General features: G+C 35.7%; 1 protein-coding gene across 1 annotated transcript; it reads right to left on the bottom strand.

Annotated features, from left to right (window-relative positions):
• Nucleotides 1-2,246: 2,246 nt before the first annotated feature.
• Nucleotides 2,247-27,482, bottom strand: SLC6A14 (solute carrier family 6 member 14; the record flags this gene model as incomplete). The annotated part of the gene is made up of 14 exons (XM_082609812.1): nucleotides 2,247-2,660; nucleotides 3,364-3,531; nucleotides 5,542-5,651; nucleotides 5,910-6,009; nucleotides 6,558-6,676; nucleotides 7,883-8,008; nucleotides 9,828-10,056; nucleotides 15,631-15,771; nucleotides 17,365-17,497; nucleotides 18,655-18,793; nucleotides 19,595-19,756; nucleotides 22,005-22,136; nucleotides 26,307-26,472; nucleotides 27,435-27,482. 14 exons carry the CDS (start codon nucleotides 27,480-27,482, stop codon nucleotides 2,514-2,516), a joined length of 1,920 nt encoding a protein of 639 aa, XP_082465938.1. The 3' UTR covers nucleotides 2,247-2,513.

Genomic DNA, 27,482 nt, shown 5'->3' with positions numbered 1-27,482 from the left:
TACCGGAAAAAAAAAAAAAAAAAAAAGGGAGGGGATGCCAAGTCAGATACAAAATTCAGACATTTGTCAGTTTGCTCACTCACATTTAAAGATATGATTATGTTGCTAATATATATTTCACTGGGAAAGGAATGAAAGCACAATAGAAAAAGAAACAGTTCGAGTTGTTTTCTTTTTAATAAGCTACACTAAAAAGAATATTGAGATACAGTGATTTTAATTTCACTCAAGTGTGAAAAACAGTTTTTTCTAATGGTTTACAATACAATACTGTAAATGTCTCCAAGTTTGCATTAAAGTAAATGGGATTTGGTGGAACTCTTTCTTACCACTGTTGAATCTGTGTAATAATAATACTAAGAGCTATCATTGAGCACCCTAAAATGTGCCAGGCACTCTGTTAAGGTCTGTACTTTACACAGTTGTAAAGATAGTCACAGAAACTCTTAACTACTCTTTGTAGTCAGCTCTTGAAGTGGATTTCTTTCCAGTACCAGCACTACCACCAATTAGATATTATCAGTATTTCATTAGAAGTGTGCCTGAACTGTAGAAATCTTCCCTGAACTGTAAGAGTCCACGTAGAAAATTACATGCATTTTTTTATTTGGTGAAAAATCCACACTTCAAATAACACCAAAATATAAGGGTAGAATGCATGTAATATAATATGGATTAAAGTTAACGTCTAAGCTGTAGTTATCTATTTCAAATAGTATTTTATAAAATCCAGTATAATTGAGGAATTAACAATCTGTTGACATTCACTAACAGCATTTGATCTACACTCAAAGAAAACCCTCAAAATATCTAACACGAGTTCATCTTATATATGTACATAATTCACTGAGGTTTTTCAGTTACAGGCCTACCTATTTACCTACCCTCATGCCCCCTCCCCCCAAAATAAGTTACCAGTGTAAATTAAAGAAACACCTTAATCCCTTACTCCTTTAATCTTCAATCAAAAGGAAGACGAAAAGGAAATTAAAATGTATAAGAAATTAAGGCTTAAAATTATTCTTTTATTCCTCATTTGACAAGAACAAAAAGCCAGCAGTAGTATATGTGGTTCTTAAACTTTTCTGAGTCACAGATCACTTTTGATATTCTGGTGAAAACTATGTACTCTCACCCTAGAAAAATGCATACACACATACACGTAGAAAAATATTACATGTAATTTCAGCTTCCTACATTCTCTGAAGCCCAGGTTAAGAACCTTAATAAATGAAAAGTTTCTTACATAGTTAGGTAATATTCACCATCCTAGGCTGTGATAGTAAGCCAGTTGTCAGTGATATATAATCAATGTATAAACCTATTAGTGGATGGATCTAGAGACTGTCATACAGAGTGAAGTAAGTCAGAAAGAGAAAAACAAATATCGTATATTAATGCATATTTGTGGAACCTAGAAAAACCTAGACACAGATGTGGAGGACAAACGTACGGACACCGAGGGGGGAAAGTGGTGGGGGTGGTGGTGGGATGAATTGTGAGACTGGGATTGACATGTATACACTAATATGTATAAAATGAATAACTAATAAGAACCTGCTGTATAAAAAATAAATAAAATTAAATTTTAAAAAAGGGGATGGAGCACTTAGAATTCCCATGAGTTGTCAAAAAAAATCTACGAGTGATATAATATGTTTTCATTATCTTTTGGAAGCAAACTGGGATATAGGACTTTCTAATTTGGCTGCCCTCATTCTTGACAAGTTTCACAGGTTTATCTCCTGTAAGTATGTAAATAAGTTACCACCCATAAGTAGTAACTTATTCAGAGAAGACAAAATCATTCTACTTGATCTATTAACTAGAAGTAATCAAAGCTTCTGGATTCCATTTTCTAGATTTATCACTTACTGGCCATAGGATCCTTAGTTTTCTGTCTTACTTCACTATTTGTAAATAAAGAATGTAACCACTAAGTTCACCTAGAAAAAGTGAGCCATGAATATATGAAGTTTTTAGACATATGAACCAAAAGTATTAAGCTACAGTCATCATATTATATACACAGTCCATGTTTTTCATATATATGGCATTTCTAAATAAGTGAGGCTTTCAATTTTAACACTGTCTTTTAAATATATTGATTTATTTTCCCCAGCTTTATGGAAAGGAAGGATTATGTACTAAGAAAACGTAAGCAAGTGATATTTAAAAACTTGTATAATAGAAAATATAACTATTTTCTAAATAACCAGTTCAAAATAAAACCTTCAATATATTAGAAAAATATTATTTTTAATATTTTATTGTGAAATAGAGGCAGCTATGTGTGTGTTAAGATAATCTTAAAAGAAATATAATAATCACATTGCTAAACATTAGTAGATTCACATTTTTGTATCACATTCCTGCTTAAATAGGAAAAAAAGCTCATCATACTATTACGAACCTAGTATATACGTTTTTCTACTCAACATTCAAATAAATAAAAATTTCCTCTATTCTAAAATAATCACGTTACACAACCACATATTTTTAAAAACTAGATCTCATTCTGGTTTTCTACTGCCACTAACAGTAGGTATTTCATGGTCAGTCTCTTTTTTAGGATCTACCATATTTTTATATCTTTCCCCACGATGTCTTTCCAGGTATGGCCCCCAGTTAGGAGCTGGTCTGCAGCAGCTTACAATGCGCTGAAAAGCAAAGAAAAAAAAAATGAAGTTTCAGAGTGTTAAGTCTCCTTGCTAACCAAAATGAAATAAGAACCATAGAAAAGTAAAAAATGATCATCTAAATTCTTAATATACTGTCTACCAAAAAAAAGACACTCAAATGTAACCAATTGTTAATAGAATTGTATTAACTACAAAGCCAAGATAATTGAGTATGTAAATGATTTCAAAAGAAAGTGTTTTGTGAGCCCATTCAAGCAACAATATCACTTCGTATACTTTCACTGAATTCTCAGACATTTCTATCCTGGCCTTAGGGTGAGGGTTAAGTGAGGATCTAAGCCAGTGTATGCCTGGGAAGTTTCAAGAACCAAAAAGAGGGTCAAACCATTGATCTAGATCCACAAAGCACTCACCTAGATCTTGAACCCAATCTGCCTGCTGAGCCTACCCTGTCATTGTCCTATTGAGATGTCATAATCAACTCCCCCAGACCTCCATGGAAGAGGGATGACTCAGGGTCTAGACTGGGTTCAAGAAATTTACCAGAGTTTTTCCAGCTTTAACATGCTATTACAGTATGTATTATAACCAGATGAAGCTTTAAGGGTGAAAATTATAGATATAAAGGAAAAAGGTCATTTGCTTTGTGTCATCTCAGTAGAACTCAGTACGGGTATAGATACCATAACTTTTAAAGTATAAATAATATTAACATGCTTACTTGAAGGATGGTTCCTTCAGCTTGAATTATTTTTATAATAGCCATAATTGGAATCCAAATAATGCAGAAAATAATCATACACCAGCCTAGAGCAACTCCCCAGTCAGGGTATGGAATTTGGGCATAACTAGGTCTATGAAATTGTACCAATGACCAGATCAAGATTGCCTGTGAAAGTAAAATATGAAAAGAAAATGGTAAAGATTAAACTTTATTGCACTAATGATTTCATTTGCACTAAGTATTAGCAATTTGATTCCATTCCTTATCAAAAGCAATTAAAATGAAAATACATTCAAGCCAACTAAGATAATCAGGTAACTAGCCAGAAGATAAAATACTAAATGAACCAATCTAAATAACTTGTATTTGGCTCTGAATAGATTCTTCCAAAATTAGCACTTCCATATACTTATAAAAGATACAAATACTTGTACAACATGTATTTCAATAAAATACTGAAATACAACACGTATTTCACTTATAATAGCATGGTTTTATTCTGTTCTATAAGCTAGCCAGCATATCAATCAATTCAATGAGAATGTAAAGTACACTTGAGTGAACATGCTCTGCACCTTGCTTAGCAGTTGTTTCTATTATTTTCTACTACACAGAGTACCCCTTACTCCACACCCAAAACACACACGCATTCACACATTGGTACATAATTACCAAAGAACCCTTCACTTTCTTATTGAGAAAAAAACAAGCTCAATATATGTTTGGGCAAAACAGTGACTCTTCAAGATGAAAACTAAGGCCAAGTTTTTAAAAAAGTGTTAAAAAAAACCTACTAGGATGTTGCAGCATTAAAACTAATTATTTAGAAATCTATAAAGCAAACAAAACAAAATGAGCAAAAACTAAAAAATCATCTAGTAGTTCCTCTAAATTTACCTGTCTTCAATTTTATAGATATTCAAGTTTAATTTTAGAAATAAATAGATTAATTTCTTTCATTTCATTACAGTAATTTAAGTTTATTTCACAATTACCATAATTTTACATAACTACAAGAGAATGGCTGAGGGATAGTGGAATCTAATATATATGACTTTATACAAAATAGATGATAATGTATATCATTTAATATCTAATACTTTTGCATTTTAAAGTAAATCCAGTTGTCAAACCTAGTAATCAGTGAAAATTAGCTGGCTAAAAAGTCTAGCTAGATCTTCTAAGTTGGTAAAGCACTTATATTATTATGGAGACTTGTGGAGACTTGTGAAGTAAGGAAAACAATATTTAGTAGCACTGTGAAAATCATTTAGCAAAAATATGGAGCATACAAATATTTTATTTCAGCACACCCAGTTCCCAACCGCTCACTACTTGAACCTGACCTTATAATGTTAAAAACACCCTCTAAAACAAATTCTAGATCAAGTTATGTAATGGCCTTTTCTAGGAAAACCTTTGAAGCATGGGGGCAGTGAGAACCAAAGCATCCTCTCTAAGGCTTTGCCACTGCCCCACCCCCACCATTATCTCTAGTCCATAGAAATTCTCTGTCCCATTAAGTGTTTATTTTGGCATTCAGCCTTTTACTGTCCTGAGCTTTTATTTAAAGATATCATGTCTATATGTCATGTTTCTCCAAGAAGACATCTTTTGCTTTCCCCCAGCTCCTTAAATAGCACCAATTTTTAACATAAACTATTGCCTCTATTGACACACGTGAGTTTCTTTTAGTAATTTCAGATACTAAACACTTCCCATAAAAAAATATGCATTAACAACTGAGTGTTGTTTCTTAGCAATTAGTATGTTTAGATTGAATTCCTTGGAGGCAGAGACTGGGTCTTAAGCAGAGAGGTTAAGAACATTGTAGATGGCTCAGCATATTTTTTAGGGGATGAACAAATGACTGGCTTTTAAAAATGTATCCTATTGATAATTTTTAAGTATCTAGGACCTTTAAGTCTATAGGAGCCTGGTTATTTTCTCAAATGGTAACTGTTTAAGCCTATGGCCTCAAAAATACTACTACAAAGAAAGGCATTGTAATTTAGGCAACTTGGAGGCGCCAGTCATGAAGTAAAAGTTGAAAATCATTACTTTATGACATTAATTTGCCTTACTGTATTCAGTGTGAATAATTCAAGTTTACCTTAGAAGTGTTTAAATATATATATATTATTGATACCAAATTCATGGCATGTTAATACTTACCGTCAAAAGGACAGGCGTAATGAAAAACCAGCAAACTCTCCACCATAACCAGAATATCCACCTTTTTGCTCCAATCATCATTTCTATATCTTCAATGAATCTGTTGCCTCCTAAAAACAACAAAGAGTGCATTCAGCCCTTATTTATACCTTCATTCATTAATCATTGTGGCCCCAAGTTAGCTTTCTATGTCTAAACCTTTTCCAATACTACAGCAATGAAGAATATATATACCTTTAACTACCTTTTATTCATAATAAATTTTTGTCCAGTATATTACACTTAGCTATTACAGTAAACATAATGAGAAGGAATCAAACTAAGTCATTTTAGTAAAATGTGTAGATAATTCTATAGTCACTATTTACCATAAATCCAGATGATCCCTATTAGTTCCAGTATAGCTGCAATCAAAATGCCCCATCCAGCACAGAAGTGGTCAATCAGATGAACCCAGTAAATTCCAGCCTACCAAAAAAAATCAGTTACTTTTAAGTGTATTTTTAACTATTTCTATGATTGATGAGGTACTCAAATTGAATCTACTAATTTGATTTTAACATATGCTCCTTGGTTTCACCTCTGCCAAAATGCGAAAAGGAATGTTTTCAAATGTAAACACAAACGTGGCTTTAAATATCTCAAACAGGATGTACCTTTTATTCTATACTGAGTCACTGTTAAAAAATAAGCATTTAGAAGAGTTGATTATCAAAATGATATGCAGTGTGTGCTCTGTAGTAGCTGCCAAGAAATACAGCCTATGTTTAAAGTATATAACTTTATTGTAATTGGGGAAATTGTCCATTATTGGGCTTTTTCCCCCTCCGCAAAATATACTTACTATTGAAATTGTGTTATAATGGGCAAAAAACCTGGGCTAAAACTCAGAAAATCTTGATGCAAGTCAGACTTGGACTTGTCACTAAACATCCTCTTAAACCTTGGCTTCCTCATTTAGATTATAAAGTACATTCCAACTAATATTTTGTCTATGAAAAAATACTGTAGTATACCTGAGTCACACAGACGAGGCCAAGGAGAAACAAAATGAAGCAGCAACCCAAAGTGATGGGAACCCTCATTTTCTTCATCACTTTGGGAAATAAATCTTGAATCGTTGTTGTAATCGTTTCTTCAAAAGGGAAAAAATGACATGTCAACTCATTTGCCAATAATTTTAATCACAGAAATCAACTTCTATTAATCAAACTTACAAATATGTGTTGAGAATATACGCTGGGCCCTACTTCTTACTTTTAAAAATCCACAGGGTCCTTTCTCTTGGCAGTGACCGCTCATCAGTTCTGATAAAAATCAAATGGAGCTCTATTTGTTGTTTTTAGCCTGTTTTATAAGGTTTTTCATTGGTAGCAATTATAAGGTAACAGGTTCCCAAGGGCTGAGGTAGTTTGAAAGAGGGTTATAGGGAAGGAAGAATTCTAGTAGAACTTTTAAATAAGGTGAATATTTGAATAAATAACATGGAGACAGAAAGGCCTTCTAGGTTTAAGAAATAAATGTGTTCGTGAAACAGGGTACTGGCTAAAAGTAGAAGGATATATGAGTAAAAGGATTAAGAAACATATTCGAGATTTTTGGAGGGCTTTGAAAGTCAACTAGAGGAAGCCGGACCTTATCCTGTAAACTATTAAAATGGTTTATGTAAGAGCACAGTATGATGAAATTCAGAATCTTTAGGTGTGGACCCTAGGGGAAATCCCTATGTGTACACAGAACCATGTGCAAGAATAGTCACTGCAGCAGTGTGTGTAATTTTTAAAAATTGGAAATAATCCAAATGCCCATCACTATGGCAACAGATTGTGAATTAATTAGCACTATATGTCTATGTGTCAACATGGATTCATAATACATATAAAAAACAACTGTCAGAATGGTATGTATGCTATGAAACTTCACATTTATGTGAAATTTAAAAAATGTATATGTTATTTATGGATACATATAAAATGTATACAAACATGGTCTGAATAACATACATAATGCATGGTGACAGTTGCTTCTAAGAAGGAAGAAATGTGAATTGTATTAGACAGAGAGACACAGGGGACTTCAAATTTATCTATAACAGTTTAGTTTTCTAAAAAATATCTGAAGCAAATATAAAATATTAATCTCTGCTCCTTTTGGGTGTCTGATACATGAGTACTTTGGATTTTTCCATATTTAAATCTTAGGTTAAAAAGAACTTTCAGAAAGATGATTCTGAGAGTAAAAGCTAGAGGGAGGCAACAAGGGTAAGAAAAGGATGTTTTTAAGTAGAGGAAACATGAGTAAAATATAAGAGGGATATGTTAACATTGGGAGTATTACTTACCAACGGAAGCAAACTGCGAGTCGAGACCCAAAGTCAAAAGCATGAAGAAAAATAATATGGACCAAAATGGCCCACCTGGGAGTTGAGCTAGAGCTTCTGGATAAGCAATGAATGCCAAATCAAAACCTAAGAAAAATGAATGGCATTTTAATTTAAAGTTAGTTGCCAAGAAAACTCACATATTTGAACATTTTCAAAATAAGATACTAGAAAAATCTCATTTTAATTTGGCAACCCAATCCATAATATACATTCTTTAGCAACTGTTTCACTTTCACTTTTAAAAGCGTTTGACTGGGTTGTTCTACGATGTGATAATGTGAACATGTGACGTGAATTAAGCTAGTGAGATAAATTTTGTAAATGGTACATTTCTCACATAAGAAATCTTAACTATATCAATGATTTTGTTCAGCTGATTTTATTTATTTTTTAATTAATGAAGAACAATTGTCTTAAACTCCAGAAACCTAAATTAGGTCACCTTAGCCTAGAAATTCTAAAAAAATTACATTATCAAGAAAGATATGTTCATGGAATTAACTTTTTAGTCTTTAACTCTCTTTCCAAATGTTTACCCAAAATCACTATATGTAGTGCCATTTAATTATTTTTTTCACTGTACATTTCACAGCCGTGTAGTGCCATTTTATTTTTTTTATTGAAGTATAGTTGATTTACAATCTTATGTTAGTTTCAGATATACAGCATAGTGATTCAGTATTTTTTGCAGATTATACTCCATTATAGGTTATTACAAGGTAATGGGTGTAATTTTAGTGCCGTTTTAATTAATTTATGGATACCTGCAAAATTGTATGTAATGAAACTATAAATTGAATCTTATTTTCTATTTGTTTTTTTTTGTTTGTTTTTATTTTTGACTTATTTTAAACATTTTATCAAGAAGGCACTTTTTTTTATACAGCAGGTTCTTATTAGTCATCAATTTTATATACATCAGTGTATACATGTCAATCCCAATCACCCAATTCATTCTATTTGATGTATGTTACCTTTAGAGACGCTTTATTAAAAAATTTCAGTCATGTTATATGATACTCAGTTTTAAGTATTTTAAGTTTCTCCAACCTCCCAGAGGACTGACCTAGGAGTCAGGAGAATTAGCTTCTAGCCTAGGCTCTGTCACTTCCTAATGATTCGATCTTCTGCAAGACATAACATTTCTGTGCAGCAATCCACTCCTCTGTAAATGAGGAGCTGGATACTAGATGATCTCCAAAGTCCTTTCTAGTCCTAACATTCTATTCTCATTCATCAATCTCTCCATCAAATGATACTAACCATAAATAGAAATTTAATAAGAAAGTCCTACTTAAGAGAACCCTAGAATTCTGTTCCTGAGAATCTTTAGCCAGATAATTAAGCATCCCTAGTTAATGTCTTTAAAGTTAGGAAGTTCACTAATCAGATTCCTTTCAAGTTGGACACAGCTGTATACTCAGTCAGTTGTGTTTCTATCTGTATGACATTTGTGCGTTTTAAAAATTCAGACCTAATAGTGTAATTTTACGTGGATTAATTTTTATATATAGTCTCTCATATATTCATATATACATATTAACACACACATGTATATATATGTATGTGTATATAGATATACATACACACAAATGAAGATAATGCATGTAAAGTGCATAGCATGATGCCTGATACTTGCAATTGTGCAGTAAGTAGTTCCTATTAAGGACTAAACAAAATTTGGAAAAGATATTCTTAAACAAGTGTTCTGGAATGTACCGTTGTTTCTCAGATCATCTAAGAATTATTAAATCATTAAAACAATCAAGTTATATAAGATGAAATGCGAAAGAAAATACAATAACCTAAATCTTGAGTGCTTTAATTGCTGTAAAATATATCAGCGTTTCTTAAATGAGCTATATTGAGTTAATCAAAGTTAATAATATATAGCATTACATACCTGATTTTACAACTTGAGAGACTTCCTTTCCAGATATATGAGCCATGTGTCCCAATATAGAAAAAATAGCAAATCCAGCGAACACACTAGTGAGGCAATTTGTCAAACAAATTACAATGGCATCTGAGAAGCAGTTGTTATTGAACTTATTGTAAGATGACAGAGCAACTAAACCACCCCAAGCCACTGACAAGGAATAAAATATCTGTGTGGCGGCATCTTTCCAAACCTACAAGAGAAAATAATATTTAAAAACACACTCTTAATTTTTCATTTGTATAAAATATTTCGTATATACAAATGAATAAATATTCATACAAGAACAAAATAAATACCCAAGTACCCACTACTCAGCTTAAGAAATAAAATGTTACTCGTCTATTAAAGCCTCCCTGTGCCCCTTCCTGATCATATCACTCTTCCAACCTCAGTGGTAACTGCTATCCTGACTTCTGTGTTTATCATTTCTTCAATTTTCTTTATATTTTTACTAACCTAACAATATGGCATTTAGTTTTACATGTTTCTGAGTTTATAGAAAAGTTTTCTTAAAGCATATAAACTTATACAACCTGCTTTTTCCATTCAGTAGTGTATGAGATTTATCCATTATCAATTTGAACCTTACGAAATTTCAATTTTGTAACTCAAAAATGAAAGAATATAGGCAAATTCCTATGGTTCAATTAAATGTATGTAGTTCTGAACATTTTTTTCCACTGCTGTATTGCCCCACTAAATATTGCCAAATTATGCTCCAAAGTAGTTGCATCACTTTGCACTCCCACCAGCTGGTATGAGAGTTCCCATTCCCCTACATCCTTGCCAACACTGGTCAGAATTTTTAATACTGTCCAAACTAGTGGCTGTGAAATGAGTTTTGATAACCCTAAGTACTTTATAAGGTTTAGCATGTTTTTATGTGTATATATTTATTCCATAGTCTTTTCCTGTGAAATTCCTGTTCATACTTTTTGCCAATTTTTTGTTTGGGTTATTCGCCTTATTTGAGCTGTAGGAATTCTTTATGTAGTTCGGATTCTAATCCTTTAGCTGTTATATATGTTAGTTTTTTTCTCCCAATTTGTGGCTTATATTTTTCACCTCTTGACATTGTGTCCTTTGACGAACCAAAGATTGTGTTTTAATGTAGCTGAAGGTATTCATCTTTGCTTTTATGTATTGTTCTTGATTTCTCTGACTTAAAAAAAGAATCCTTAGCCCAAGGTCATAAAGCTACTATCCTATATTTTCTTCTAAAAGACTTAGAGTTTTGCTTATATCCTTAAGTTTTCAGTTCACCTGAAATTGATATTATGCATATTAAATTAGAAATCCCAACACACTGTTTTCTAAATGGAATATCAATGATCTGAAGATAACTGATATTATCAATTATGTCCAAAGATAATTGATATTTTCAATTATATCATTTGGATATCAATTTTATATCAATTGGATAGTCCATCCCTTTCCCACTGACCTGCATCCCCACCTCTGCCACATATCAAGTTCCATATGTCCATGAATCTGTTTCTGAGATTACTATTCTGTGCCACAGGTCTGTATGTCTATACCTAGGCTAACACCACATTGTTTTTATACCTATAGCATTATAATATTGTTTCATATCTGGTAGGAAAAGTCTTCCTCACTTCCTCAGAAACACCTCGCTTTTTTGCCTTTTCTCCTTTGCATACATTTTAGAATAAATTTTCAAGTTCCATGGAAACTGTGCTGGGAATTTGGTTGGAATTCTATTTACTCCACATATCAACTTGGGGACAATAAAAACATTAATTCTTAACAAGGGTGGTACTAGGCAGTTTTTGAAGAATGATGATACATTTAGGCATCCCCTCAGTCATCCAGTACCCTCATTCCATGTTTTGATTAGAGCCCCATGTGGCTGGCCTCATCTCTCCATCTAATTCAACCCCTTTATCATTCCCCCTTTCACAATTTACCCCTCCTATGTCTCTGCTAAAGGACAATAATAAATCTTAGAAACTAACCTAGGTAAATCCATTTTAATAGTAAAATTCTGTAGATATAACATTACCCCAAAGAACAATCTAACTGTGAAGACTTCACATAATAGGGCTGGCATATATGTAGGCAAAAGTGTGTTTTTAGTCCATCTGAAAACAGGACTGGTCAGTGGAAGGCAGGCCGTATAACATGGTGACTAACAGTTCTTGCTCTGGAGTCAAAAAGAATGAAGCCTAAATCCAGTACATCTCACTTTCATTGAATTTGATTTATTTAACATCTTCAAGCCTGTTTCATCATCTATAAAGTGGAGATGATGATGATGATAATAATAGTAGTAATAATTATGTGTCCTAGGAAGGATGTGAGAATTCAGTGAGATAACATATGTAAAGCAATTAGTAGGATACTCAGTGATAGCTATTATTGTTTTTATGGAAAAGAAACATAAACTGATACTCGGTTTCTTTTGTGGAAGTTAAAAACAATAATTTTCTCCTTGAAAGATATGTAATCTATTTCCAATTTCAATTGAAATAAAGTTGTTAGGAGTGAAATAAATACTTACTAGGTCTTCAGAATACAGCTTGATGTTAGATTATTATTACATTTTATTTCTCACATGATTTTGTTATATAGAAGTGAAATATATATATAATATATACACTGGCAGGAAGCCAGTAGGAAGTAAAATGGGTGAATAAATAGATGGATAGATGGACTTATGTATAACAAAATCATGTGAGAAAAAAATGCTCTCTTATTTCTTAGGCGGTTGTACATATTAAGAAATGAACAATAGGCTTATGTTGGTCTCTCAGCTGCTTTGACTTGATACATTATGTATGCATATGTGAGTGGGGGGAAGGAGGCTGGAGGTCGTGTGGCAGGTCTGGGTTGTGTAAGAATGCTACTGCATACCATGATGTACCTAGGCTGCAAATAAAAATGAAATATAGTTCCAAACATAGTTATAATCTCTGTATCTACCCATCTCATAGCTATATACAAGATTATTAGTTGAGTGATTAGGAAACCTTAATTCAAGATGCAAAGGCAGGCTAAGTAGATTTAATTAAATGTGACTCTTCTTGGGTCTCAACTTCATCACTGTAAAATGACGGAGTTAGTAAAACAGTCACTGGAGGCCCCTCTAGCTATAAATTTCTATGGTTCTCTACTCTCCTAGAGATATTAGTAGAGTTCAAATACTTAAAGAAAAGGAAAAAATATATATACTTATGATTGCATGTTTAGAATATGGATTGGAGAGGAATAAAAAACATCTAAGAAAAAATTCTCATTGCCAGCAAACCCAAAGAAGGCATGAGGGTAGTGTTTGTGTTGGGGAGAGGAGGTAGGATGATTAAACTGTATGTTTCATAAGGAGCTTTAGGCTTAGCTCTGATGTTTTAAAGACAATAGAGACACCGAAACACAGACCAGTATAAAATAGTCATATAAAATTTTCTGGATAGTTTCATGGAGCTATAAAGCCCAGGTGATCTGAGGCTTGTAAAAGCCACTTAAAGGAATATCAAAGGGGCTTTTCAACTGTGCTCCAAGTTATGAGGTTTAAAGAAAATGGAGGGTCCACTTCTTAGGGAAAATGTTGCATCTACAATAATATAGTATTATATAACAGCAATAATTAAAATGCTTGTGTGCTCATATTTATATAACGGTTTACCATTTCAAAGAACATTAACATATTTTATCTTGTTAATAACCTAACAGAGGGAAGATGGTGAGTGCCAACTTCCATTTTATTTGCTTCTCATCCATTACCAAAAATAGTCTAGTTGGAAAGAGACTAACAGAAAAGATTAAAAGATATGAGGCCCAAGATAAATGAAGAAATCAACAGTGGCCTACGGACACATCAAACTATGTTAATCTCTAGCACATAAACAATAAAAGTTCATGGTTCTAAGATAATTTAGGGTTTTTTGGTTAATTATTGAGTGAAAATTATTTGGACACACAGAAGGTAACTGAAGGCCAGAGACTGACCTCTCAATTTTCAAAAAGGTAAAGGATGGATTTCCATGACTAAAAACTGATAAATTTAACTTGCTTACCAGAAATGTTCTACAACAAATAATTAAATATCCGGATTGTGAGTATTTAGAAAGTCACAATTGCTGGAAATTAGCATGAGTTCCACAAAGAATACCATAGCAAACTAAAACTAATATCCATTTTGGCTAACACTACTAATATGGTAGATATTATAGTGCTTCTTGATTTTAATGTAATATCGTGGGGTTTTACCTGACCAGAAGCTTAATGTGTTCCAAGAATGTGACATGACTACTAAAAAAGTGAAAGTGTTATTAGCCTGTATCAATAGAAGCATAGTATATAGAGTACACTTACTGACAGTGCTGTCTGCAGTCAAAATTGTAAAAGATTTTATGTACCTATGATACACACAGCCATTGTCTGGAGATGGACTAATATTATAAGGGGTTACCAATTCATATTCATGGCACATATTTATGTGTCTGGTACAAGTAACAGTTCTGTTTATGGAATGCTTCATCCATTTCAAATTTATGTTTTAACTTCATAATATTAACTTTTGATACTAACTTTTTTTTTTTTCCCCTCCTCTCACAGCCTACTTCCTACAACTATGGGCTTGAAATATTTTCGATCCACTCCCAGGAGGAGAAGATGCTTCAGGCACCAGGCAAAGTCCTGTCTAGGAGGAAGGTGGCAGCAGAGTGCTGGGACTGTGAGGATTTATGGACGTGGGGACAAGGCTGGGAGGAAGATAAAGCCAGGATTATTGAGCTCCCTCCATACAGGCCACTCACAGAGACGAGTGTGTGTGTGGTGGGGCGGGGGGCTTAGGTGGTGGAAGGCAATCACTGGTAGTAAGGGGAGGCCTGACTCTGATGAGGGGCCCTTAGGAATAATGGGAGCCTGGACACGGATGGACACCTTATCAGGGAGAGAGGCCCTGTCGATATGGAAACAGCCGGCATGGAGAATGGCTCCCAGCCCGAATGGCAGCAGCGGCGGCAGAATCAGGAGGGCAGGACGGTGGCTTCGGTTTAAATCTTTAACTCACCAGCTGGCTAGGCAGCGGCAGCAGGGGTGCGGTGGGGGATGTTGCGACCGGAGCCCTGGAGAGCAGTGCCCAGTCCGCTTGACAAACAGCTCATCAGGCCCCGCAGAAGCTCCAGCTTCTGCTCCCGAGGGTGCGCTGAGCTGTGTGGGGACTCGACACAGGCATGAGGCGGGGCGGGGGCTCCCGGCTTCCCCGCGACCGGTTCTCCCGGACTGAGCCTCGTCCATGCCCTGGGCGGGTGCGCGGTATCCCAAGCCCTTCGCCTCCGCTCCCTCCACCACATGTGCAGCCAGGGGAAAAAACGATACTAACTTTTGAAGACAATTAAAATTTATATTAGACCATTAAACCATCAGCTATAATCTTTAAATCTACTACGAGTTTATCTGATAAGTCACATAGCCCTAGTCATCAATTTGTGGGTACTCATGCATGAAATATTCTTTTTCAGATTAATAAGCCCCAAATCCTTTTGGTCAAATAGAATCAGTTTGAATAAAATGACTTTGAAAATCCTATTGCTAAAAATGATTGTCTCACTTCCAATAAGAGAGCATTAGTGCCATGTTAAATAGTTAAATCAGACATCCTAGGGGACGGAAACACTAATAAACTTAAGTACATATTCTTTTGCAAGCTACTATATTATGACACTCAATGGCAATCAAAGATTTTCAATATCGGCTTTTAAGTTTTACCTCCTCAGATAATTTGAAATCCAAATTGTCTTACCTCAGCTTCCCTAAGTTTTGTAAAATTTGACTGTGCTCCAATATAGTATGAAATGCCTTTTGATGCACCATCCAGAGTTGCCCCTCGGATCAGCAGGATGAGCAAGACAACATAGGGGAAAATAGCTGTAAAATATACCACCTACCAAGAAGAACAACCAAAAGTTAATGTTATTTTTTTAAATCATGGTGTATAATTATATACAAATAAAGTTATTAGCCAGTTGAAATTAGTAAAATAAAGTATCAAAGATTTCATTAGGTTATTAATGTCTGATAATACTAATACCAATGTTGGCATAACTTTCTCTTTCTGTTCTCACCACTCTCAAATGATCCACTTTCAAAACACTCTGATGTATGAAGCAATATTTACCAGGTTTGTGTTGTAAATACACAATACATTAGCAACGGTGACTTGGAATCTAGATCGAGTGCTTTCCTAAATGTATCCTAATAAATGTCTGAGGGGACTGAATAGCACCTCTTGGTGAGTTACTGCATTCATGTGGGAAGGGAAATGATTTTAAACCCTGCAATGATACTCAATCCCCAAGGAGAAGGAAAATCTCCTAGTAGGTGTCCAAATCCCATGAAAGTTGATTAAGTGAATACTTAATCGACACTTGCTATTATTATCCTTAAAGCTACCATTAAGAGAGTTTGATAGCACACATATATACGTGTGAACTGCTTGTGTCCTAGATAATACATGGTTCCAGATGAGCAGACTGCCTTTGAGGCTGGCTTTTCATTAATGTGGATGATTTCTTTGGTCCATAGATGTCCTATGTTTGATAATATGCCCAAGGAGATGATTTAAACAAGTCATCCAGAGACCAATAAAAATTAATTGCGTGGCTAAATGGCTTTTAATGGATTCTTTCAATATTAACATCAAAAAGGAGCCAAAGGTTTCAAAAATGTGCAACTGCAACATTATTTTGGAAAGTTTCCACTGACTTTGTGATGTTCGCTGTGTTTTTCTGATCTAACAGCATGTCTCGTTACAATGTAACATTAATTGACTGTGCTAGATATTGTACCAGAACACAAAGATAGTATCCACAGTTATTCCTGTCGTCTGTCTTTAAGGAAATTTCAGTCTAGTAGTTACAAACACATACACATTTACTTTTCTGAGTACTGTCCAACTGCTCACAGAGAAAATTTCATACTGTTCTCTGAAATTGCCACCATGTTCTCTGAAAGTTTAAAAAATAAAACAATGAAATGGGAAATGTTTTTCAGAAGAGGACTCTGCTGAGACAAGGTTCTGAGTCAATTTTGGCAAGCTTTAAGAGAACAATGGTATAGTTTTTTTTCCTTCTCTCTCTAACAAGGGGAATCCTGACACTGTCACCCTATATAACATATATAACAAGGATCTAAACTTTCCAAACCAAACATTGCAATATATAATTCCATTCAAGATGCTTCTTTATTATAGTAGGACAGAAATACTCCCAAGCCTCAGAATGCTGTATCAGCTAGAAGGGCCCAAGTTTAGAGAAACTGCACACATCTAGTACTAATTTTTGCTTGCTTTGTTTTATTTTTAATAATAGCAGGGTTCTTATGTATTTTCTTAGAGCGAGGCTGCCTACTTAGAAAGCTTTTCACACATTTGAATGTTCCCATCATAGAAAAAACATGCATTTGGTACTACCTGGCATTGAACTACAATGAAATTGGAAAACAGCTACATCACTGTCTAATGTGTTTTCTAAATTACCTTCCCAGAAGACTTGATTCCTCTAAATAGTGCTGCTCCAACTATGAGCCAGGCCAGAAGAAGACAAAGTGCTAAATACCACACAATGACTCCAGTCTCATCCAATCCACTTGACCGTTGGAGCGCCACTTTACTGAAAACACATAAGCCCTTTGATGAACACACAATCACTTGTCTTGATACATTGAATTTTTAAATATCTTTCATCCAGGGAGAAGCTTCATGAGTACTTTATTAATACATCAACGTTGTGTGAGTCTTTTATTGATACAATTGTATGGAGGGGCAAACATAGTTCAGTGAAAAATTAGGCTCTGAACTTTCTGGTCAACTGCAGCCAATCCAAAGTTCCAAACCCCAGAATAAAAGACCCACTCATTCCTTTAGCTATGATTTTCCCCTAATATTTCAAAGCTCCTGTATGGAAAGAAATTAACCTTACATCAGATTATTTCATCTTACTCGTTACGGTAGTTTTTTCTCAAGTTCAAATGATGGAGAAAACATTTAAATTGTATTAAATATTTTCTTATTCATCATACTTGTAGTTATCAAACCTAAATGGTCCCATTATGTATACCTTTTTCAAAGGTATAATTCCATGATTTCCACTAGGGACATATATGGATCTAGGATTTTAATTCTTAGCTTGATATTTGGAACATTTCAAGGTCCAAATTTTAAAAGGGTCACAAAGAGCAACAACATGGAGCTGAGGAAGAGCTCATTACAGCAATAGTCAAAGAAGTTATGTAAGGGTAAAGGGTAGGTATACAGTAAGGAGATAAAAGAGAGCTCATTTAAAATTAATAAAAGCAAATATAACCCCAAACATCTATTTTTACCATATGATGACAATTATAAGCAAAATGGATAATGAAGAATCTCAGCCTTAAATAGCAATTTTGCCCCCAATATTACTCATCACCCAACTGTTTATCATTAGAACTTGCTCATTAGAGTCTAAAAGTTGCATATTTTTCCTTCACAGCAATGCCCTAGCTTATAGCTAATAAACACTGTATAAATCATCACTGAGAACATTGTGCCCACTTAGTAACTAACTTATAAATGACAATCTATTAACTATGAGCTAATTTTGCAGGCTACTACTACTCACACAGGCTAGGTAAACATTTGAGTCAAACGAAGTATAATTTGCTCTGACTTGACTCCCCTCTGCCTTTTTTTTCTACTTATATGAGTTAAGAAAAGAGCGGATCAATATTTTATGGTTATAAACATTTTTAATAACATCCGTTTAAGATGTAGATAATTTACTGTACTCACTTCCAATATTGTTCACTGGGAAGCTGCCCTGGCTGATAAACTTCACTTCCATTGATGCAGGTAAAATTGTTGGCGTCTACCCAGCTTTTATTCACTTGGAAGATTTCACCTAGCTTTATACTCACATTACAATGTGTCACTAAAAATTAGAAAAAAGAATACATACACAGACACATACTTAGTTTTAGAAGAGTACTTACCTGGAAAAAAAAAGTTTTAATGATGAAATATTTAAAGTACTGTCTAAATTGTTACTTGGTGAAGGTGGAGTAGAAATCTTACAAATGGAATAAGCCATGCACATTCAGCATCTGAAATCCTCTCTACTACTAAGCTGGGGGTGAGTATGAAAATATCTGCCTTTTTAAGTTGTGGTTCTATTTAGAGTAATAACAGCTATAGAGTAACAATCATTTCAGTTGGGACTTAGTGCTCTAAGGAGCTTTTCATATGTGGACTTATTTAACCTATATAGATAAATGACACCTTTAAATTCCTAAGAAGTGTTAAATCTTTATCACTTTATCCTCCAATATACACAGGCAATCCCAGTGGTAATAGTCTACAATATGGATGCTACATTGTCCCAAAGATTAGCAACACTCAACCATCAACTGAAACACTACTACTATCATAAATAGTGCTTTTCTCTCTTACCACTTTCCCATTTTCTTCCTTTTCTTGATGCCCACAACTTAGGCCTGCAAGAAGTACTCCAAGTAGTGGTTTAGCCTTCCTGGGTGCCCTCAGAAATTAACATATTGCATTAATCAATTTTCAGGTTATACATGCTTTATTCTGCTTTTATCGGTAACCTATGGCTCACTTAAAATTGAACCTAAATTGGTTAGAAAATGATTTAACCCTTTAATCTTCTTAGAAAATATAAAAGAATGATGCAGAGTTAATAATATTTTTTAAATAAATAAATGAATTTTACCTATAGGCGATCTGCTACAGGTTTTATCTGCCCAATAAGAACAAGTTTTCCATGGTAGTTCACGTTGAAAAGAAGCAAACATGTAGTAAAGACTATGGGCAATTATGACATTATAATAGATTGTCACAAAAATGGATATCAGGACCATTGTAATCCCCACACCTGGAAAAGAGAACAATTAAAATAAAAAACAAGTGAAATTTGTTTTCCTAATTCATAAAGCTGCATCTCAATTTCCACAAAATCTATTTTAAAATGAGAAAACTGTTTCAAACAATGTTTTCTCTCTCGCTTTTTTTTTTATGTGGGGAGGCAGTACTACTGTCTGAGTAGCTTTCTTCTCAAAATTATTTTGATGATTGACTTTCTGAGACAGTTTTTTAGTTGATCAGAAAAAGGTTCTAAGATCAAAGACCTGTATTAAGCCATCAAATTCACATAAGGGAAAACCATGTTTATTATTCTTTCTTATTAAGTCTGTAAATTCTGGTCAGAGTGGATACTACTAAAAAAAAAACTATTCAAAGCTCATATCCTATCGACTCGCTGACCAATACTTCCCTCTTCATCTATAAACCAGCATTTTTTTAAACATCTTTATTATAATTGCTTTACAGTAGTGTAGTAGTCTCTGCTTTATAACAAAGTGAATCAGCTATACATATATATATATATCCGCATGTTTCCTCCCTCTTGCATCTCCCTCCCTCCCACCCTCCCTATCCCACCCCTCTAGGTGGTCACAAAGCACAGAGTTGATCTCCCTGTGCTATGTGGCTGCTTCCCACTAGCTAGCTATTTTACGTAAACTGGGACCAAGTGAGAGAGTGGCATGGACATACATAAACCAACATTTTGACAAGTAGAAGATAAATCCTCTGAATGAATGTCCTAAAAGGAGAGTGTACAGCATTTCTACAAGTGCATGTAAAGAAAATTCAATAACTCAGTAACAATCCAAATTTAAACTTCTGAAATTTCTTTAACTCAGTAGTTTCAAAATACAGCAAGCATATTGAATGTAACTCCTATGTTAAGACTAGCTTTTGTGACAAAGTGAGAGAGTGGCATGGACATATATACACACATATATACACAACGTAAAATAGATAGCTAGTGGGAAGCAGCCACATAGCACACGGAGATCAGCTGGGTGCTTTGTGACCACCTAGTGGGGTGGGATAGGGAGGGTGGGAGGGAGGGAGACGCAAGAGGGAAGAGATATGGGAACATATGTATATGTATAACTGATTCACTTTGTTATAAAGCAGAAACTAACACACCATTATAAAGCAATTACACTCCAATAAAGATGTTTTTAAAAAAGATCACATATATATGGAATTTAAGAAAAAAAATGTCATGAAGAACATAGGGGTAAGACAGGAATAAAGACACAGACCTACTAGAGAATGGACTTGAGGATATGGGGAGGGGGAAGGGTAAGCTGTGACAAAGCGAAAGAGAGGCATGGACATATATACACTACCAAACGTAAGGTAGATAGCTAGTGGGAAGCAGTCGCATAGCACAGGGAGATCAGCTCGGTGCTTTGTGACCGCCTGGAGGGGTGGGATAGGGAGGGTGGGAGGGAGACGCAAAAGGGAGGGGATATGGGAACATATGTATATGTATAACTGATTAAATTTGTTATAAAGCAGAAAGAAAATAAAAAAATAAAAAATAAATACTTTGTCGCATACCACACGACCAATTAGTGGCAGAGTGGGGATTTGAACCCATTCCCTCTGAAAAAAAAAAAAAAAGATCTAAGAGACATATCAACAAAGAAAAAAAAAAAGACTAGCTTTTGAGGTAGCTTCCTTAATATTCCAGCACTATATTCTATTCACCTCGCTATAAATACATTTTTGACGTTACACTGAAGCCTTTACAAGTAGTTTTCAGCAGCTAGCACATACCAAAATGATATCTCATCTTCAAACAGAAAGGCTATTGGATGTTTAATAACAATGAAAGCACTTAAAAAAAAAAACTCTCCTAGTGTCCTATTCCATTAGGAGCATCCAAGAAAAAATAGTGACCTGCCCTTCAACTTTTCTGAACGAGGCATTGTAAAGGATATGCAAAAGCAAGAAGACAAAGACCGCATAGGAAGTAGAAAAAAAAGCCAGAGCCATAAAGTTAATGCACAAGACTGTGTGCCAAGAGCATTCAAAAGGTGAAAACAGGAAAATAATGACACCTTTACAACTCTCTCATATCCTTCTTAACCCCTACCATATCTGCAGCCCAAGCTAAAGAGAAATATAAATTAACATTTGATTTCTAAATTCGACAGTGTCAAATAGTCAGAAAAGCAGTGTATGCCCTTTTGCCTTTCACATGAGGACAGCTATACGCAGGAATAGACCAATAAGCACAATAAGGAAAACATTTTAATACCAACCTTGAAACAATGGTAGAATCCTCCAAACTGAAACTGGACCTAAGCTAGCAAATTGTCCCAGTGAGCACTCTAGGAAGAACAAAGGTAAACCAGCCAGTGCTAGCATAATCGCATAAGGTATCAAGAAGGCACCTAGAAAACACAAAAAAAGAACAAAAGCACTCTTATATGCCCAAGTCTTGATGGCACTTTGACAACTAGCACAACGTTTTGAAAGCATTGTGATATAGTGGAGTCAGAGAGTACTGGGTTTAGGCTCCAAATTTACTACTGTCTGTGAGAAAATAGTTGATTCTCTAAATCTTGGATTCCTCATCCATGAAATGGGGATGCTAGTATTACCTAATGAGGTTGCTGTGATTATTAAAAACAATAGCCCGGGGCTTCCCTGGTGGCGCAGTGGTTGAGAGTCCGCCTGCCGATTCAGGGGACACGGGTTCGTGCCCCGGTCCGGGAAGATCCCACATGCCGCGGAGCGGCTGGGCCCGTGAGCCGTGGCCGCTGAGCCTGCGCGTCCGGAGCCTGTGCTCCGCAACGGGAGAGGCCACAACAGTGAGAGGCCCGCGTGCCGCAAAAAAAAAAAAAAAACAAGAGTCCGTAAAAAGCAATCCAGAGAAGTTGAATGATCACAGGCTTTGGAGCCAGATAGCCCTAGCTTTATATCCTGGCTCCATCATCTACCAGTTATGTGACCTGGGGCAGTTTACCTAACCTCTTAACCTTGGGTTCCTCATAAATGGGAAGAACAATGCCAACTCATCAGTTTGTGGTAAGGGTTAAATCACAGAGCCTGTGTGAAAACACTTGGCGAAATGGGCAGGCACATAGTATATTTTTAAAGTTAAGTTCCCTCCTTTCTCCTTAAAAAATAAACAGTTTTTAAGACTTAGGGTTCAAATGTTAAATGTGGTTCAAAGTGGAAGTTACTGCAGCTAAGTTCAGTGTTCTCCAAATAGTCATAAGGGTCTTCACTCAACGTTAATAAGAAACATTATTTTTGGTAGAAGAATCTGAACAATTGAGATGCATTCAGAATTAACTTTCAATTTCATAAGGACTAATTCTCCTACATTTAGATTATTCAGGCCCATTTTGGGGTTTTTGTTTTAAACCTTTTATTATTTTACTTTTTTTTCTGCCTGCTTTTAGGGCATAATACTATTCATTAGAACTATGACCCAATTTTTGGTAGAGGCAGGGACAGAATATTAAGCTTATTGTTCAAGTATTCTTTTTTTTTTTTTGCAGGCATTCAAGAGGACTAAACTGGAGTAGAGTGTTCATGGGTTAGAATTTAAGACTCTCGGACTATGGAGCATATTATCCTGTTTAATGTTAAAGATGGATCTTATATGAGTTAAGAAAAACCTTCCTGTTAATAAAAATTTCCTTTTAACTACGATGTTTTTCCTGATTATAATTTCTTTTTAATAACTAAGGAGCAAAAGAAATGTTTTTCCTTGTAAGAATTCACCTAATTGCCGCGCGCTCGAGCCGGCTCTCCGCCGCGAGGTTGAGTCTCTTAAGTTGAACGCGCTGCGCCTCCTCCCCTCCTCCCTCCGATGTCCAGTCCATTCTTCCCGGCCAGGTTCTGGTGCCCCGGGCCGGCCTGAAACCCTAGGGATTGTCGGGGGGCGGCTCGTTTTAACTGTTAACTCTGGGCGGACATGCTTGAGTGTTGTCAACATCAAGGTCTGGACGCGGCCGTCGGGTCCGGGGTCGGGGGGGTGCGCCCCGACACCGACCTCGACGCGGCCCCGAGTCGTGCGTTCCCTCCCCAACTCCCCTCTCGCCCCGCCGCCCCGCCCCCGCCAGGACCTCAAGTATTCTTGAAGTCTTAAAGTTTAATAAGAAAATGTGGAGATAAGGGAATAAAAATAGGCTTTGGATTATGTACATTTCATATAGCCATGTTACATTTTTTTCCTCATATGTTTTTCCCATTATGGTACTATAACATCATACCTGGGAATTACATTTTTTCTAACTCTAAAAATATATTCTACTAAAAATGGGAGACAATCGGGCTTCCCTGGTGGCGCAGTGGTTAAGAATCCGCCTGCCAGTGCAGGGGACACAGGTTTGAGCCCTGGTCCAGGAAGATACTACGTGCCGGGAGCAACTAAGCCCGTGCGCCGCAACTACTGAGCCTGTGTGCCACAACTACCGAGCCCGCATGCCGCAACTACTGAAGCCTGCACGCCTAGAGCCCGTGCTCCACAACAAAGAGAATCCACCACAATGAGAAGCCCACGCACCACGACGAAGAGTAGCCCCTGCTCGCCGCAACTAGAGAAAGCCCGAGCACAGCAACGAAGACCCAACACAGCCAAAAATTAATTAACTAATTAATATTAATTTTAAAAAATTAGGAGACAATAAAGTACTTGTTGCATACAAGTCACTAGCCACCAGAACATAGGGACAAATATGTTTTTAAAGATGCTGCAATGTACATAACATCATTACTATGACTACTAGAAGTTTAATTCCCACCAATGATACATATGAAGAAAAAGTAATACAAAATATCCCTGTTTAAACACAACAATAAGCAACGCTTTGCTAGCCCCATGTAAATAGGTTTTTAGACACACACAGAAAAGGATTTTCCTCAATGCTGTATAAGGCTTTTCACCCATTATATTATTTCATTATTAATAACAACCATAACTGGTAAATTGTCACTCCAATATAGTGGTCACCAATTGTTAGTCCTGTTGACCTAGACCCTAAGGTAGTCTGATGCTTCTCTTTCATAAACTGTTAAAAAGCTCCTACAGATAAAAATGACTCCAGATCTTAACAAGTCTTTCAAGCCTGACCATAATTTTAAATCGAATCTATTAACATTTGACAAATTTGAATTTCATGTTCCTCTTTTACCCTTGGGTCAAAGAGAAAGAAGCAATTGAGAGAGACTAGATCATCTATTACCCAAATGATGTGATCTTTAAAACCTGAGAGCCAATATGATATATTAATTTTTAGAGGAAGTGGTGAAGGAGGTAATAGCATACAATAACTAATGCCATTTTATTTCAGCTAAGTTTAAGAATTCTCTAGTAAATCTAGTTTAATATGGTTCCTGGAGATTTATAGTAAGTACTGGGCCTATGTATGATGTCAACTCACAGGGAATTTCCTATTCTAAACTTGAACATAAGAAGCTGGAAAGGAGCCTGAATGCTTCTCTCCACCACACGGACCTTAGGACATAGACACCAAAAAGATTGTGATTCCTGAGTCATCTTCCAGCTCATATTTATACCAAACCCATGATTAAACAATGTATGCTCTAGATAGGGTAATTTATGTCTCCAACACTTAAAGTGTTTGATAAACAGAGCCCCTTTCTTAACTCTCTGAAGGCCAGTGTGAATGTTTAATATAACCAATTAATAAGGAATATAAGATTGAAATATCACCACACAAAATCCTATTGTACCAAGAAGAATACTTATAGTGGCATTGTTTCACTGGTAACCAATTATGAAATATAAGGGGATGTCACCTTTACACTTCTAACAGAACCTGTAATTACAAGTAAATGAAATATGGTAGGTGAAAAGTGGTTTCAACATTACTAGAAGATTGTGCAATTCATTTTGTTTCCTTTTGTGCGTCACTTCGGACTTATTTTTTTCTCCTTGTTCTAATGGAGTCTTCCTTAGTGATCTATGAGGTATAAACTGCATTGTTTTGCAGAAATTAAACACCTAGCCTTGATCTACATTCTATCGCATTTTCAAAGGACCTTCTACATGGTCAATCCAATGTGAAATACATGTAACTGAATATTGCAGCTTAAAGTACAAAACCTTCAATTACTTTTTAATCAACTCCTTCTACACTTAAATTTCCAAAATGTAATGCCTTATTTTATTTAAGCAAACAATTTATTTGAGCTTCTTGTGAGAACGAGAATTCCCTGCCTTTTGCTTAGGTTCAGCTATAAATTAGGCAAAACACAACTTGAGTGTGAACAGATTATCATAGGAAGGTGTAAATTAAGAAGACTAAGTCATAGTTGAAGATGACATGGGATTTCAGATCAGAAGCTCAGAAGTGCTAAATATACAACTTTTATCAAGTTTATATCTGAACATCTTGTGAAGCCAGCTTTCCAACGTGAGCTAGAAACTCATAGTCTAATAATAAAACGCAGTATGCTCATTTCCCATCCTCCCACTAACCCATATTATCATATACCTTTCCTCAGTTGTTATAATATCCTCAGAGGCCATAAAACACCGCACTTAAAACTGAAGAGGAAATAAATTGGGGGGGGGGCAGAAATACCTCCGCCATTGTTGTAGGTCAAATATGGGAATCTCCACACATTCCCCAATCCCACTGCATATCCAACCATAGATAAAAGGTAATCCGATTTTTTGGACCAGTTGCCACGGTCCTGATTCTCATCATTTTCACCAATATGGAAATTCTCAGATGAAGCCGTCACTTTCTAGAAAAGGGAAAATATCAAGAGCTTGTTGTTTTTTACTATTAAACAATCCACAGACGCATAATTTCACAAATCCACAGAGTGACAGTGAGAGAGAGACAGAGAGAGAGACAGAGAGAGATTGAGAGAATGAACCCTGAAAACCATAGCCAAGGAGGACACTTTCCAAGGCTGGGGAGATTTCTGAGGATGGCTGCTTTTACTTTACAACGTTTATCCCATGAAATGAAAAAAGCTCTGTAGGTGGATATTTTTACTACTTCTTCGGGTTAGATCATGCAAATTTTGGTGGAAAGGGTACATGTGGCACCCAGCATGAAGGGCAAATGAAGGTGGGAAAATAAAATTTCAAATACAAAAGTCTTAAAGATGAATTAGGTAAAATCAACGCTCTTGAAATCAGAGGAGATATTTGAGAAAAAGGATGAAATATAGTTTCTACTAAAAAAAAATTCATAGACTCTTTTTCATACTGGCTGGTAGTTTTGATGTTTGGAGTTTTCAGGGAAGTTTAACTTCCCTCCATATCCTGGAGAGTAAAACCAGTGCTTTTCTGAAAGCCACAAAATAATATTCAGAGACAAATTCTCCTGTCCCACCAGGTGGAGCAGTGCTCGCTCCACTTCAGAGGACAGGGGAGAGTTCCTCAGGTCAGATAAGGACAGTACATTTTCTCATTTCCCTCCTGCATATGGACACAGTCTGGAGAGGGACAGAAAACACAACAAGGTGGTGGGCACACCCAAGGCAGAGGATGAGGTGACCCTAAGACTTCTAGCCACCAGAGTAAGAACTGCTCTATGTTTCCTCTACTCTATGGGGACATCTTGGGCACACATGAAGGCAGTTGAACAGAAATGTGGAAAACAGGGAACAGCTGCAGAGAGCAAAATCTGAGACTTGCCTCCCCTTGTGTTCCCTTCCCAAGCCCTCCACACCTCCCATAGCTCCCAGACTCCTACCTCCTTCCCTCTGCACTTGAAGAAGCTCGGGCACTTCAACTTGTCCAT

Source organism: Mesoplodon mirus, assembly GCF_964341445.2.
Source record: "Mesoplodon mirus genome assembly, chromosome: X".
Taxonomy (NCBI): domain Eukaryota; kingdom Metazoa; phylum Chordata; class Mammalia; order Artiodactyla; family Ziphiidae; genus Mesoplodon; species Mesoplodon mirus.
The sequence above is the reverse complement of the archived record's forward strand: the minus strand, read 5'-3'. Positions and strand labels throughout refer to the sequence as shown.